The 16,381-nt window shown below is 44.8% G+C and overlaps 2 protein-coding genes across 2 annotated transcripts in view; one reads left to right on the top strand and one right to left on the bottom strand.

Annotated features, from left to right (window-relative positions):
• Nucleotides 1–16,381, bottom strand: part of PIGN (phosphatidylinositol glycan anchor biosynthesis class N) — a 336,158-nt gene that overhangs the window by 173,147 nt on the left and 146,630 nt on the right. The gene's annotated exons all lie outside the window — the stretch shown is intronic.
• TNFRSF11A (TNF receptor superfamily member 11a) overlaps nt 1–16,381 on the top strand; it is a 47,510-nt gene that overhangs the window by 11,120 nt on the left and 20,009 nt on the right. The window contains exons 2-6 of the mRNA XM_081873054.1: nt 5,927–6,008; nt 7,824–7,949; nt 9,722–9,865; nt 11,733–11,826; nt 12,717–12,805. Coding sequence (XP_081729180.1) covers nt 5,927–6,008; nt 7,824–7,949; nt 9,722–9,865; nt 11,733–11,826; nt 12,717–12,805 — 535 coding nt within the window. The remainder of the gene's footprint in view (nt 1–5,926; nt 6,009–7,823; nt 7,950–9,721; nt 9,866–11,732; nt 11,827–12,716; nt 12,806–16,381) is intronic.

Genomic DNA, 16,381 nt, shown 5'->3' with positions numbered 1-16,381 from the left:
GACCTGCTTCTTCAGACCAAGAGCAGGCAACCTCCCATTCATCTGGTCTAGGGAACCACCCATTGACAGGGCCTCAGCCTTATCTGGATTTAGCTTCACTTGGTTGGCTCTCATCCAGTCCGTTCCCAAGGCAAGACATCTGGCCAGCACATCCACCGCCTCACCTGCAGATGAAAAGGAGAAGTAGAGCCAGGTGTCATCAGCATATTAACAGCAACGTACTCCAGATGACGTCACTCAGTGGTTTCATGTAGATGTTGAACAGCATAGGGGATAGAATCAGACCCGGAGGAAGCTCTCATTGAAGGATACATGGGGCTAAACAACACTCCCCAACCATCACCCTCCCCGATGTGGAAATGTGAAGAACTACATTTAAGATGTGGGGGTTAGAAACTGAGGCAAGTAAAAATAGTCAATTTCTCAGTCATGTTCTTTAATTTCTGCGGGTCTGCTCTGAGTAAAATCTAATTGAATACCACCAGTGTTATTTTTTCTAGAAAAAGAGGTGCCAGAATTCACCCTTGTTCTGCCAGCATGGTGTAGTGGTTAAGAGGGGTAGTCTCGTAATCTGGTGAACCGGGTTCGCGTCTCCGCTCCTCCACATGCAGCTGCTGGGTGACCTTGGGCCAGTCACACTTCTCTGAAGTCTCTCAGCCTCACTCACCTCACAGAGTGTTTGTTGTTGGGGAGGAAGGGAAAGGAGACTGTTAGCCGCTTTGAGACTCCTTAAGGGGAGTGAAAGGTGGGATATCAAGTCCAAACTCTTCTTCTTCTTCTTCTCTTATACAGTGGTACTTCGGGTTAAGAACTTAATTCGTTCTGGAGGTCCGTTCTTAACCTGAAACTGTTCTTAACCCAAGGTACTACTTTAGCTAATGGGGTCTTCCGCTGCAGCCGCACGATTTCTGTTCTCATCCTGAAGCAAAGTTCTTAACTCGAGGTACTATTTCTGGGTTAGCAGAGTCTGTAACCTGAAGCATCTGTAACCTGAAGCGTCTGTAACCTGAGGTACCACTGTAATGACAATGGTGCCCATCTGAGAGGTGCCATTGGAACTGAGTACCAGTGAGTTCCGGCTGAAAAAAGCCCTGAATACCACGCTTAGAAGATTGTGCTGTAAGTTGCGCTGAACTCAGCGAGGCTTACTTCTAAGTAGGCACCTCAGGATTGCACTGTAAAGCACTGAGTCTAGATGGGAACCATGCCAATATAAGAAAGTGCTGAATGTTTACTTTTCTTTTACATGCATAACTGTACAAAGAAGGAATCGGCTTTTTCTTGCTTTACTGTTGGCTCCTTATCAGCGAGGTGAATGATAGGACTAAACAAAGCACTCCCATTGTCCTCAACCTCTGTGCTTCAAAGTGCAGGGGTGGCTGAAACAGGGCCACAAACAACCTTCTGTTATAAAGGTTAGAGTATTGTGAGTTACTATTACTTTCTCTTTTTTTTCAAAAAAGAGGAAGTACCTTCGGATACAATGCAGAGGTTTCCTGCTATTCTCTACAAGTTTGGCTCCGTGTGCTTTTGTAGATTTGCATGCTGTTCCTTAAAGCTGGGGACTTTGCCCCTGTCAAACTCCATCTAAGTCACCGCTAAAGTGCCTCGCATAAAGAGGAACCTGCAGGCGGAGGCTGAAAAGGAAGAAACTAACTCTCTTTATGATCATGTTGTGTATGTACTTTCTGACAAGTCTTTGGGTCCATATATTTTATGAAGTGGTTACTTGATAAGTGGCTCATCTGTATTGCCATAACACACTTTGTAACTCAGTGCTAAATCCAGGGATGCAAATGTGGAACGATTCTCCTCTCACTACATGTCCGGGAACAGGGCCGGATTTAGGTTTGAGGAGGCCCTAAGCTACTGAAGGTAATGGGGCCCTTTATATGTCCAGCTGTCCTCTGTCAACAACAAATTGTCACTGTTTTCTGTGTTGAATATATGCTATATGGTAATTTATGGACCTAATAAGTATCTAAAGCCGTAATGCAGGGATCAGCAAACTTTTTCAGCAGGGGGCCAGTCCACTGTCCCTCAGACCTTGTGGGGGGGAAATGAACAAATTCCTATGCCCCACAAATAACCCAGAGGTGCATTTTAAATAAAAGGACACATTCTACTCATGTAAAAACACGCTGCTTCCCTTTCCCCCCTTTTTTTATTTATTTCCCCCCCCCAAATTTAAACAAACAAACATAAATCTCAACCGTATTAAACCAATCTTAGTAACATTGTTAAGTGACTTCCTCGTATCCCCCTGGTTGAATTTCAGTGTATATCATTTTAACGGTTAAAACACACTGCTTCCCTGACCGTCCGTGGGCCGGATTTAGAAGGCGATTGGGCCGGATCTGGCCCCCGGGCCTTAGTTTGCCTACCCATGCTGTAATGCGATCAAAATAAACAAATTATGTGTTACATGAAATCAATCAGTAGGCATAAGACTCATACCCTTAGTCTATGCTGCCTGATCATCAGTCTACAAGCACTCTTTAATATTAGATTAAAGAGATTAGATTAGCGGATCAGCTGATAAGCACCTTAGCACTTAGAAAAAGGGGGGGAAGGAAAAAAACCCCGCAGGAACTCGCAATACATTTTCGTCTTGCGAAGCAAGCCCATAGGAAATTCGTTTTGCGAAGCACCTCCAAAACGGAAAACCCTTTCGTCTAGCGGGTTTTCCGTCTTGCGAGGCATTCGTCTTGCGGGGCACCACTGTATATAGAAATGAGCAAATTTTAGGGAGCAGGCTAGCAGGCAGGGTCCATTACTTACATCATAGGAGCCTACACAACACAAAACACTGTTGCTGTATGTAGGTTTTATTTTATTTGTTTTTTATCTTATATATTGGAAATGTACATCCAGTTGTTTTTTCCCTTTAAATTTTTTTGGGGCCCCCAAGAGAGTGGGGCCCTAAGCTATAGCTTGTTTAGCTTATACATAAAACTGGTACTGTCCGGGAACTAGAGATGAACAGCTTAAAGATGCATAGAGTGATAAGTCACCACTTGGTAAATGGGGTCACTGATCAATGTCTTGAGTACATGATGAGATTTCCATTGAGTTATGCATGGGCAACAACTCACTCTCTGTGCCCTGTTCACTGCTGGACTCCTGCACTGAGGTTATAATTTCAAGGAAAAACTTGCAGCACCTTAAACTTGCTAACAAACTTTATTACAGTAGAAGTTTTTATGGGGTTGGGTCCACGTCATCAGATGCATCTGATGAAATGGACTTTGTCCGCAAAAGGTTTTACCATAAGGTATTTGTCAGTCTTTAAGGAGCAGGTTTTGCTGCAGTGGCTTCCTTCTCAGAATATTAAAGAGAAATAGGTGTGATATCTATAGGTAAACACGAATACTTAGTTGCAAGGGACCCAGGCGGATAGGACTTGGAACCAAATTTATCTCTAAGATAAATATCTCTAGATATAACAGATAACATTATCTCAAATGTAACCTGATTTAACGGTAACACATGATCAACAGGACAAGCTTACACATGTCTACTCAAAAGTGAGCCCCGTTTTATTCAATGGGATTAAGGGCACTTCTGCACCAGTAATTTATGACATATTTGCAGTGTCCCTAGACATTGAAGGGGGCAGCCACATGGTGTGCTTGTCTTGTATACATCCCAATCTCCCTGTTGCTGCTTGTTAATGCTGATTTTCCCATACCAGGGGGTGGAAACCAAGTAGCACTGCTAAGCCACGAAAACACCAGTGGCTGTTTCAAAGCAGAGCTACTCCATTTTTTGAAGGCAGTTTGTTTCTGACATGTTATAATGAAACCTTTCTTGGTGTGTGTGTGGAGTACTCTACCGCCCTGCCTCCGAAGTTCTGGTTTGGCACAGCTGGGAACATCTGTGCTATTTTACTCCCAGGAACAACACTTGCGAAGGTAATTTTGCTTCGGTGGTGAGAGAAAGGAGATGACAATCTTGTTATGCATGGAATTTCAATCTTTCTTTTCTTTTCTTTTCTTTTCTTTTCTTTTCTTTTCTTTTCTTTTCTTTTCTTTTCTTTTATTTCTTTCTTGCAGTGTGGAACTTGCACACCATCAGAAAGCTGAACCTGGATTTTGTTGTTGTTGTTGATGATGTGCATATCCCAGGGTTTTTAAAATTATATATATATATATAATTCAGTTTCATATCTAGCAGTTGAGTCGTTTGGGAAGCTCACAACAAAACAGATGATGATGATGATGATGATGATAATAATAATAATAGTAATAATAATAATAATAATAATAATAATAATAATAATTTATTTATACCCCGCCCATCTGGCTGGGCTTCCCCAGCCACTCTGGGCGGCTTCCAAAAAAATATTAAAATACTGTGATACATCAAACATTAAAAGCTTCCCTAAACAGGGCTGCCTTCAGATGTGGAATCAAAAGTCCCTGGAGTGAAATGGGATATCTCTGAAACTTCTCTTCTCTTGCTTGCAAGCGAAGACCCTTCTGCAAGCAAAGGCAGACTGGCTGTGATTCTCTCAGGCTCCACCACTGCCAATCAGGGTGTGTTTGTAAAACTGAAGGCAGCAGTGGGTGGGTGGGGGGAGTGTTAACTCCCTAGCCGCTAGGCTTGTTGCCCGGCAGAAGGGTTTCCCCTCGTTTCCCAAATAGTGCTGCTCCAGGTCTTGCGATATCGTTGGCCAAGCCACCTCTTCATCCTTTAACAGGCAGCCCCAGACTTCCCACTCAGCCTGATGAGCTGGGGAAGGGGAGAACATCTTAAGCTGGGAACATGCATTTATGGGTTTGCTCACTGAATGTAGATATTATGGGGTTCTGCCCCCCTCCAAAAAAACTTATGATGATACATTCCACTGACACTTCATGATATTGGGCTACAGTATGACTAAAATAAAGCGGCTATCAAATTTAATAAATTGGTGTCAGGAATGAGCCAGCTCCCAGCAAAGGTTTGCAGCCAACTGCAGAAAGCAGCGAGGAACAGAGAGGCTTTGATGTTAGTCAGGCAGGGGAGAGCCAGCAGGTGCAGACTTTGGCTCTTCCTGACCTTGACAGGCAGGCTGATAAGGCTGTAACTGAGAGCAGGCTAGAACACAGCCAAAGCTCACCGGAAGCACAAACAGGTGCGAATGAACTCAGAGACAGCCTCTCAGAAAAGGAAGAGGTGGGAGCTGATCAACTAAGTCTGAAGAGTCGGCGAATGGGAGGGCTGCTAGATAGGAAGCAAAACAAGAGACGTAAGGTTTGTAAGTTCAACATCTTCTGTTGATGCCGGAAGGAGTCTTCAGAAGGGTCATCTTGAGTAATGGTGCCAGAGGCTTTGTTAGAGCTGTCCAGAGTTATCTGTTTGTTTTTGCAATAAATCCACCTTTTTAATTAGCTACGCTTACTGTGTTATCAAGCTGGGAATTTGGACTCCTGACAATTCACCAGTAGTGGCCAGCGGGGTTGCCTGGGTAGGACTGCCTCACTCTCCTGGCTTCCCAACACCACACACTTGGCTGTGACACTGTGGCTGCACTGTGCCAGCCCTTTTATTCAAGTTGGCACCCTGCATAGCAGTAGGAGGCCTTAATTATGTATCAGTTTTAGTGACTGAAGATGAGCAATGGGTCTTGTGAACTGCCCTGAGATCTATGGAGGATGGGTGGCATACAAACAACAACAACAACACATTGTAGATATATTTTCTATGTTAATGAAGTTTTATTCATTTATTTGCTTGTTTTGAGCTGTTATTTCCTCCCCTTAACTTTTCAGGCAGGTTAACTCTTACTGCCTGATGGAATCACTGCGAGACATCATAACTGTAGCCCCAGCCAACTGAATCCACATTCGGATGCGAAGCTTTGGGATTGCCTTGAAATATTTCATAACTATGAGGGCTTTAACTGACGGTGTCCTAATTTCTCTCTTTCCCCGTTCTCCAGCTGTCCTTACAAATCACCCCTCCCTGTAGCAGCGAGCAGCATTATGAATATTCTGGACGGTGCTGCACCAAATGTGAGCCAGGTAAGCACACATAGGACGTGCTTCTTCCAGGAAATGGGGAGGGGCCCATCTCTCAGCACATGCTCTGCATGCAAAAGATCCCAGATTCAATCTGGTGAAGCTGAAGAAGACTCCTGTCCTGTCTGAAACTGCAGTGTGTGTCTGTGTGGCACTGCTAGTCAGTGTAGAATATGAGCTGCATTGACTGATGATCCGACTTAGTATTAAGGTAGCTGTTCCCGCCCCCCCCCCCATGAAAAAAATTGAGCACTTGTGTAAGAAAAACATGTCAGATGCTCCTTTTTAGTTTCTGTTGAGGGGTGCTCCCATTTGATACTGAATACAGACTACATTTTGATGCCTGTCCCGGAAATTTTGTTTGGGTGGAATGAAGCCAGGCTCATATACGTGTGCCCATAACTGCGCAGAAATCTCTCAGAGGAATGGTAGCACTGAGAGACTCCCTCCCTTGCCAAAATAGAGAGCAGGGAGAGAAAGGAAACAGAGGGGTTTGTAGGTTTGTAATATAAGGAAAAGGTGGTGGGGAAAGGGGATGTTGAAAGTTGAGCAATAGGAGAGGAGGGAGGTGGGTTGTGATGTGAAAGGAATGGAGGGATGGAGAAAGGAAGAGGTGGAGCCGAGTTCCCCACAGTCCGACCAAGATGGCCACCTGTTCACATAAAATGTCCCTCCCAGTGCTTTTAGTTTTGAGGTTTATGTGGCATGCAAGAAAACTTTGGAAGGTGCCAGTTTCTTTGTAGTTGTAGTTGTTGTTTATTGTTTGTTTGTTTGTTTGTTTGTTTGTTTGTTTTTATACTGCCCTATACTCTAAGGGTGGTTCACAGGAAATGACAGGCCTAAGACCCCACAGCTAACCAGGTCTTTCCGTTTTGTAAAACCATCATCTTGATTTGCGCTAAGCTTAGTGGAATGTTCTTCTTGAACATCAGAGACCAGGGCCAAAAATTTCAGCCACAAGTTGAAACTTGATATCTGGGAGTTGAAATTAACTGGTTGAACAGTGGAGATTGGTCCATTATTGGACTGGCAATCGAATCATACTTCAACACTGGCAATGCGTTAGCTAGCATTCTCTGCCGCCACTGAGGACAGCAGGCTAGATTAGAGAGCATAGGACAGGCACATGCAGTTTTGTCCTCTGGCACCATGCCAGGACTCTTATTCCCCCAGCATCTGTTGCCTGAGCTGGCTGCTGCTGTCTACCTAACGGCAGGGCTGGCCCAGTAGCCAGGACATCAAAACAGAGCCCAAGAGTCAACAATATATGTCAGTTTACATTATCAAGTGCTATTTTTAAATTACATTCTGATGAGTATGGGTTTTTTAAAGAGATTGTTGAATTGATTCTATTGTTTTTAAAGCTTGTGTTTCTGTTTTTACTTTGTTTCTGTTTTTTTAAATCAAACACAGCTTGGATGGCTTGTTACTGGGAAGCGGTCTATAAATTGGTATAATAATAGAATCCACAAAGCCAGTAAACTTCAGAAGTGACCAGCAAAAATTTGCTTCTGTGGAAACGGCTCCCTGTGGATCGTGCAGAAACCACTTGTGTGTGTTGACCACTCATGATTGACCCCATACTGTCAATTGCCGATCCTGATTCAGCAGGTTCTACCTGGGTCACCATGGCTGTAGAACTTAGCTGTCCTTTCGAAATAGATTTTGACAACCCTCATTCCAGTATTTTGATGAGCAATACCTTAACCTGGAAGAGGAAAATAATTCTCACACCAGAGTTAAAAGCCTTTGTTAGTGCTAGCCTGTCAGCATTGCAAAACCTGAGGTGTAACCAGCCTTTTCTCCTGCCCTGTTAAGGAAAGTACATGTCTGCCAAATGCACTCGCACTTCAGAGACCATATGCCAGCCCTGTGGCCCAAATGAGTATATGGACACCTGGAATGAAGAAGAAAAGTGCTCGCTTCATAAAATATGTGACCAAGGTAAGGGAAAGTAGCTAAGGCATTGCTGTGCCTCTGATCTGAGTCCTTGACTTGCGTTATCATATTAGTAGGAGAAGAATACTAGATTGTTAACTGTAGGTGCTACTTACCTTGCCGTACAGTTAAGCATACTGTACCGTACTAGATTGTAAACTGAAAGGCCCATAGTTCAGTGGTAGAGCATGTACTTTGCATGCATAAGGTTCTAGGTCCGATCTCTGCAATCTCTAAGTAGGACTGGGAATGTCCCCAACCTGAAACCCAGGAGAGTTGCTGCCAATCCGTGTTTTCAATACTGAACTGGTTGGTGCTGTGGTCTGACTTAGCATAAGGCAACTTCCTACTTCCCTAAGATTAATGGGCACCAGTGATACTGAGAAGAAGGAAGGGAGCCCAGCCAGGAAGGGGCCCTGGTGAGGGCCCCTTTCCCCAAGGACCACCAACTCAGTTGGTTCTGAGCATGTCCTGAAAAGAGACCCAAAGCTTGTAGAGACGACTCACCTTGTTTACTTAACGTATTGGCATGAATATAATCAGCACCTGAATATAAGCCACACCTTTAAAATTCAAGTGGGGGGGGGGGAGAAAAAAAAGACAATACCCGAATATAAGCCACTCCCTTAAAATTCAGCAGGCACTCACACCCATTCCGTTTTACTGTATGTCTGATTCAGCAGTGTTATGTACTGAGTTGAATAGGATCCAAACTGCAGCAGTCTGATTGGTCCTAGAACAATAGGCTCCAAAAGGCAGCAGTCTGATTGGTCCTAGAACAATGCAGCAGTATGATTGGTTAGCAGGAACCACCCAATCATGCTCCAGATAGAAGTGAATCCACAACCTGATTGGCCTACAGTAGAATCCTGGAATTAGCCAATCATGTGCAGCCCATTGTGTAAATAATGTATATAAAGCAGATACTTTGAGGGGACATTCATTCATTCCTCCTCACCACTATGAGCTGAATAAAGAGCATGAAATCACTTTGCGACTCTGAGTATATTTCAAGCAGCGATATTGTAAAAGCCCATTTTTGTAAGGTTGCGAATTTAAGCCGCACTTTAACTTTTCACGGTCGAAATTTGGGGGTGGGGTGAGTGAGGCTTATATTCAGGCCAATATGGTATATGTGGTGCTTAACCATGTAGGCCCTTTAAAATATGTGAGGGAACTGACTTTTGGAAGGGGGGGGGAGAGAGAGAGAGAGAGAGAGGGAGGGAGGGAGGGAGGGAGGGAGAAAGCAAGATAATGTGTGTGTGTGTGTGTGTGTGTGTGTGTGGAGAAGGGATGCAAACACCCCTTTAAACCTGCTTGTGAAACTGAATTGGCAACCCTCACAGTCTCCCACAGCAGGCTGAGAGATGGCGTGCCTAACTGGGACTTGGACTCTGGGGGGACTTCCCTTATGCAACCGACCATGAACAAACTGCATTCTGCTAAACTCCCACAACCATCCTTCTGATTATCCACACACCTCACCCCGCACTAACTCCCCTCCCCTGACATTTGTACTTCTTTCCCTGAATTTTCCTCTTCTGCTGATTCAGAGCTTGGGGTTTTCCCTGTTCCTTACTCACGGGCACAACAGGCAGTTGTACCCTTTCTGCGTCCCACCAGGAGTCACAAGGGAGCGTGGTTTGCAGTCCGGCGTAAGCCACTCTTGCCAACTAGGAAGGGGTTCTCGGGGTCGAGGTCAGGCTAAGGGCTCCGAAGGAAGCTGTGAAGGCACGACTTTAACCTCCATCTGCTTCCCCACTTTGTTCTGTTCGAAGGAAGAGCTTTGATAGAAGTGAACCCGGGAAACAGCACAAACCAGCGGCAGTGTGCCTGCATAGCAGGCTACCACTGGAATGAAGACTGCGACTGCTGCCGGCGGAACAAGAAATGTCCCCCTGGCTCTGGAGTCAAGCATCCCAGTAAGATTTCTGATTTTGCTGAGCCACCCTGGGAACTTTTGGTCCAGTTTGTGCACGGAGCCTTTTGCAAATGCCAGTGGCCTGTTTTAGATGCTCACTGGGCTAGTGATCCACTTGATCCCCTCCCAGCTTCAGGTGACACGTGGGAAAGCACTCCAAGAGGAGGCCTGAATTGCTTACATCATCTCTCCTCCTCATTTTTTAAAAAGTATAAATCAATTCGCTATACAGTGGGATCTTGGGTTAAGAACTTAATTCGTTCCGGAGGTCCGTTCTTAACCTGAAACTGTTCTTAACCTGAAGCACCACTTTAGCTAATGGGGCCTCCTGCTGCTGCCGCACCGCTGGAGCACGATTTCTGTTCTCATCCTGAAGCAAAGTTCTTAACCCGAGGTATTATTTCTGGGTTAGCGGAGTCTGTAACCTGAAGCGTATGTAACCTGAAGCGTATGTAACCCGAGGTACCACTGTATGGGGAGGCACCTGTCTCATACTTTATGCCATGTCAAGAGTGTGGCATAAGGTTACCAGATGTTTTTCAGTGAATCCGGGGACACTTTTCATCTTCAATGGATTTTGTATGGGGGCTGATTTGTAAATCCGGGAACTGTCCCCAGGAAACAGGGATGTCTGGTAACCTTAGTGTGGCACCTCTGGCTCGAGGGCCAAATTTGGCCTACCGGCCTGTTTCCACCAAACCACGCTTGCCTGCCTTTCCAGTGACACCACATGTGATTTAATGTGTGGGGCAGATAGAGGTCTGCTTTCCCTACAGAGCATGAATCCTTGCAGAGAGAAATATTGAACCTCCTCCTGTCCATCAGCGGATGCGTGGGGAGTTCAGTCCTGCTTGGTTCAGGGGCAGCGCTAGAGAATTTCCCACAGGGAAGCTGCCTCACACACCCAAACTCTGCAGAAAGCAGGAACGGGCAGCACCACCCCTGCCTATCAGCTGGTGTGTGAGGAAGTAAATCCTGTTTGATTTGGGTGTGTGTTTGGCATGAGATGGGATGCGGGTGCTGCTGTGGGTTAAACCACAGAGCCTAGGGCTTGCCGATCAGAAGATCAGTGGTTTGAATGGGTGAGCTCCCGTTGCTCAGTCCCTGCTCCTGCCAACCTAGCAGTTCGAAAGCACGAAGTGCAAGTAGATAAATAGGTACCGCTCTGGTAGGAAGGTAAATGGTGTTTCCGTGCACTGCTCTGGTTCCCCAGAAGCAACTTAGTCATGCTGGCCACATGACCCGGAAGCTGTACGCCGGTTCCTTCGCCAATAAAGCGAGATGAGCGCTGCAACCCCAGAGTTGTCCGCAACCGGACCTAATGGTCAGGGGTCCCTTTACCTTTACCTTTGGCATGAGATAAACAACAGGTGGGTAGTCCTGCCCACCCATCAAATTTGGTGCGGGATTTAACGATCTGGGCCACCAGGCAAAAACGTCCCTCTGTCCCTCTGCTATGTGTATGGTGGATAGGGTTTGTGTGTTTTCATACACACATATGTGGATGCTTCAAAGCCTTCAAAATCCACTGTGTTTGTCTATCATAGCTGTAATCCCATGTTGAAGCATGCAAGCACAGCAAATCCCGTTGTGCAGAACCAGAGGTTTCGCTGCAGCTCCTGTTTCAGGTCCTGCTACCACGGAAGGGCACAGCTTGGCTTTTATTTATTTTTTCTAGAAGTTGGTTTGATTCTGCAGCATGTGGGAAGCAGCCCACCATCCCTCAGCCTTTTCGTCAATGGTTTTCATCGTTGGCTTGCACCAAATGCCTGCTCCTAAGATTTGCAAAATAGGATTGTTAGCAACAAGTCTTCATGTATAAAGTGATGCTCTATTCTCAGTGCTTTTACTGGTTATGTTTCCCACAGTACAACAAAATAAGGACACAGTGTGCATGCCGTGCCCAAGAGGATCCTTCTCTAACGTCTCTTCCGCAACTGATGCATGCAGAACGTGGACCAAGTAAGTGCCACGAATCTATAGCAGTAAAATAATAGTAAAAAAATATCAATTAAAAAATATCAAATATCTCATGAAATGAGCATGAGACTCACAATTTATTCTTTTCCATTCTTTTATTTATATTTTATACATATATTTACATTTTATACATTATTTTTTATTTATTTATTTTGTTTCGGCAAAGTAATAATAATAAATGAATAAGAATGAAAATGTGCACCCCACCACCGAGACCATTCCATTGTAACTATCCAACCTCCCAAAATTTCAACACCTCTTGCGATGGTCTGACCCCCTTCCATTTTAACAGTATAAATTCTACAAGCACCCTCCATATCTCCTCAAAACCATTCCTCCTGCATATTCCCCATCTTACCTTAGTGGCACATGTTAATTTATCATTAATAGCTATATCCCACACCTCTTTATACCATTCTTCCATTTTATATACTGCTTGGCCCTTCCACTTCCTAGCGATAATAATTTGTGCAGCTGTCAATAAATTTGTGAGCCAGCCCTTCGTAGCCTGCAAACCTTCCATCCTATCGTAAATTGGTAATAATTCTACCTCTGGACTTTTGGTCAGCTTTAACCCAGTGATTTCTGTTATCTCCTTAAACACCCTTTGCCAAAAAAAAAAATTGTACATATTTACACCCCCGCCCCACCACATGTGAACATAATTCCCTGTTTCCTGACATCCTCTCCAATCATAATTTCAGGGTCGTGGTTTCAAGCCTTACATTGGCCAAAAGATTCCTGCATTGCAGAGGGTTGGAATAGATTACCCCCTCAGTCTCTTCCAAGTCTGCAGTTCTATGATTCTCTGTTTCTGTTTACCCTAGATGTATATTACAGGGGTTAATATATTCCTTCCTTCCTTTCCTTAGCTGCACAGCTCTAGGAACTGAGGAAAAAATTCCTGGGAACAGATTGGCTGATGTCGTTTGTAAGAAGCAACTGAAGCAGCCGCAAGATGGTAAATGCAAAAATATACGGTTGCTTGCCACCCCAAACTCCAGGAAGTTGTAAGATGCTGGGGGGCTTCAGGCACTTAACTAAGTTTCGTGTTTCTTCAGAATAAGGGCCAGGGAGACTGTGGTGTGTTTACGATGAACCACTTCCTTTGTTACCTTAATGGCCCAAATTTAGAGGGCCATTACCTCACCAGCAAGCTTGCCTGGCTATTCCAGGAATTGAATCTGTGTTGGATCAAGGAATTAGAAGGGGGCTCAGGCATACAAAAAAGCTCATAACATGACAAACAATGATGGGACCACAAAGGGTTGCAATTGTTTAAAGAAAAGTTGTGTATTATTTGTAGGACTTAAGTTGGCATTCATTTTGGCTTGTGGGGGCAGGCTTAAGTTCCTCAGACCCTGAGGGCTTTATTAAATGTTATCCTCAACAAGATTTTCACAACATGAAAATTGATGGGCCAAAGGCTAATCTCATTGATTAATATTTTATTTTCCAAATATAATTAAACAAGATTCGTGCAAGAGTGGATTTTTCCAGAATTAAAATTTGCTTAAGGGACGCGGGTGGCACTGTGGGTTAAACCATAGAGCCTAGGGCTTGCCGATCGGAAGGCCGGCAGTTCGAATCCCCACGACGGGGTGAGCTCCCATTGCTCAGTCCCTGCTCCTGCCAACCTAGCAGTTCGAAAGCACACAGTGCAAGTAGATAAATAGGTACCACTCCGGCGGGAAGGTAAACAGCGTTTCTGTGCGCTGCTCTGGTTCACCAGAAGTGGCTTAGTCCTGCTGGCCACATGACCCGGAAGCTGTACACCAGCTCCCTCACCAATAAAGCGAGATGAGCGCCACAACCCCAGAGTCATCCGTGACTGGACCTAACAGTCAGGGGTCCCTTTACCTTTACCTAAAATTTGCTTTGCACAGACCCTAAACAGTAACTGCAATTTTCAACTGTGCTCTGTGCACTTTCCAGTGAAGTTTCCAATATGACAACCAGTGTCCTTCTTCACATGTAATGCCATGCCAAATAATAGCTAAATGTAAAGATGCATTATTTTTTATTATTATTATTATTATTATTATTATTATTATTATTATTATTATTATTATTTTCATTTCTATACCGCTTTATATTTTTAAGAAAAAACCTCAAAGCAGTTTACAACACATTAAGACATCAAAGAAAACAATTCAGAATAAAACATTACTGAAGAAAGTCTAATATATAGTATACATTCAAAGCAACATAATTAACTGGAAACTAAAATATTATCTTTAAGATTTCAGAATAAAACATTGCAAAGGAGGTCAGCTACAGAATGCACATTTAGCCAAAAAATGATCTAAAACATTTCAAAAGAAAACATTCTAAAGGAAGTCAGATATAAAATGTGCATTTTAAACAGCATTGTAAGCAAGAGAATAAAATGTTATCATAAGCATAGAACATTGCTACTGCTGTTGCTGTCAGTGGTGGTTCATGGAGGGCAGTTGCTGTGGAAGCTCAGGCTCAATGTCCTGGATCTGCAGTAAGAAACAGCCAAGGCATTTGGCTCTTTAGCAACCTCAGCTTTTGTAGCTGGAGTCAGTTCCCTTGTTTAAAGGTAAAGTTAAAGGGACCCCTGACCATTTGGTGCAGTCATGACCGACTCTGGGGTTGCGGCGCTCATCTCGCTTTATTGGCCAAGGATGCCCGCATACAGCTTCCGGGTCATGTGGCTAGCATGACTATACCGCTTCTGGTGAACCAGAGCAGCACACAGAAATGCCATTTACCTTCCTGCTGGAGAGCTCCCTTTTTATCTACTTTCATTTTGACATGCTTTCGAACTGCTGGGTGCATAGCTGTCAAGTGTCCCTTATTTGAAGAGACAGTCCCTTATTCCAGTGCCATGTCCCACGGCTGTCCCTTATTGATGGATGTCCCTTAAATGTCCCTTAAAGGATGTCCCTTAAATTTCAAAGGAAGTAGCTCCTCTCCCTCCCTCCCTGCTGGCCAGGGAGGAGGGAGGCTCCAACTGTGCTGCTTGGCTGTGTTGCTCACCCAATAAGAAGTCTAAGAACGACTGGGGGGTGGAGCTTGCATGCCTTGTGTGTGGCTAGTTAATGCAAGCTGGGGGGGGGGGTTGAATGCTGGACACCATTTTGTTCCACGTGCTGCTGCAAACTTTGCAGTGCAAAGCCAGGCCGGGGAGCCATCTTAAGTTGAGGCTGCATAGGCCTTGTGGTGCATGTGATTCAGATTCTAGTCAGTTGAACCTCTGGTTACAAAGTTGGTTGGACAGTGTTCTCGAAGCTACCAGCATGAGTTTGACCAGACTGCAGGAGGACAGGAAGACTGGAGTGCCTGGAACAGGTGAGGCTGCAGGTCCCTTATTTTGGCTGCTGGTCCCTTATTTTCAAGGCTGCTGGTCCCTTATTTTCAAATCTAAGTTGACAGCTATGGCTGGGTGGGCAGGAGGAGGGACCGAGCAACGGGCGCTCACCCCATCGCGGGGATTCAAACCACCGACCTTCTGATCGGCAAGTCCTAGGCTCTGTGGTTTAACCCACTGCGCCATCTGCGTCCCTAATCCCTTGTTTAGGGAAGCTTTTACTGTATTTTAATATTTTGTTGGAAGCTGCCCAGAGTGGCTGTGAAAGCCCATCAAGATGGGCAGGGTATAAATAATAAAGTATTATTATTATTATTATTATTATTATAGTGAGGGCCCTACCCTCCCAGGCCAGATAGGAAAAGGCATGTAGGACAGGGATCAGGTCTTCCAGAGCTCACAGTCATTCCATAGGCCCAAAAGGGCTCTTCGGGGAGAGTGCCATCTCCAAATCCCAACTAGTCTCCCATCATTCTTCTAGTAAGACACTTTTAAAGGATGGAAATTCATCACCATCATCATCGCACTATTTATACCCCACCCATTTGGTTGGGTTGTTCCAGCCCCTCTGGCCAGCTTCCAGCACATATGAAAATATAAGATGACATCAACCATTAAAAACATGGATTACGGCTGCTATGGAAATCATGACTGTTGCTCTCCCCTTGGTGCTGCTGCTGTGCTACCCAGAGCTCAGCTATGGTTTGGTTTAGCATTGCATCTTAATCAAGGCTCCAGACAAACCACAAGCCATAGCCAATGCTATTTCTTGGTTTACCACTCATGCTTTCTCTCTGGGAGACAAACCATGAATCTGGGGTCAAACATAAGACAAAGCCAAACCATGGTTTAGCTGTGGGCAGCACAGCAGCAGCAGGAATGGGGGGATGAAAGCAACTGCAATTCCAAGTACAGTGGTACCTCGGGTTAAGTACTTAATTCATTCCGGAGGTCCATTCTTAACCTGAAACTGTACTTAACCTGAAGCACCATTTTAGCTAATGGGGCCTCTCACTGCCACCGCACTGCGGAGCACAATTTCTGTTCTCATCCTGAAGCAAAGTTCTTAACCCGAGCTACTATTTCTGGGTTAGTGGAGTCTGTAACCTGAAGTGTATGTAACCCGAGGTACCACTGTACCTGCATGCTCATGTGTTCACACTTTGCCATATGAACTGGGTCACTGAAATTAACAGGAAT

The sequence above is a fragment of the Podarcis erhardii genome (genome assembly GCF_964252035.2).
Source record: "Podarcis erhardii genome assembly, chromosome: 8".
NCBI classification, from domain to species: Eukaryota; Metazoa; Chordata; class Lepidosauria; order Squamata; family Lacertidae; genus Podarcis; species Podarcis erhardii.
The sequence above is the reverse complement of the archived record's forward strand: the minus strand, read 5'-3'. Positions and strand labels throughout refer to the sequence as shown.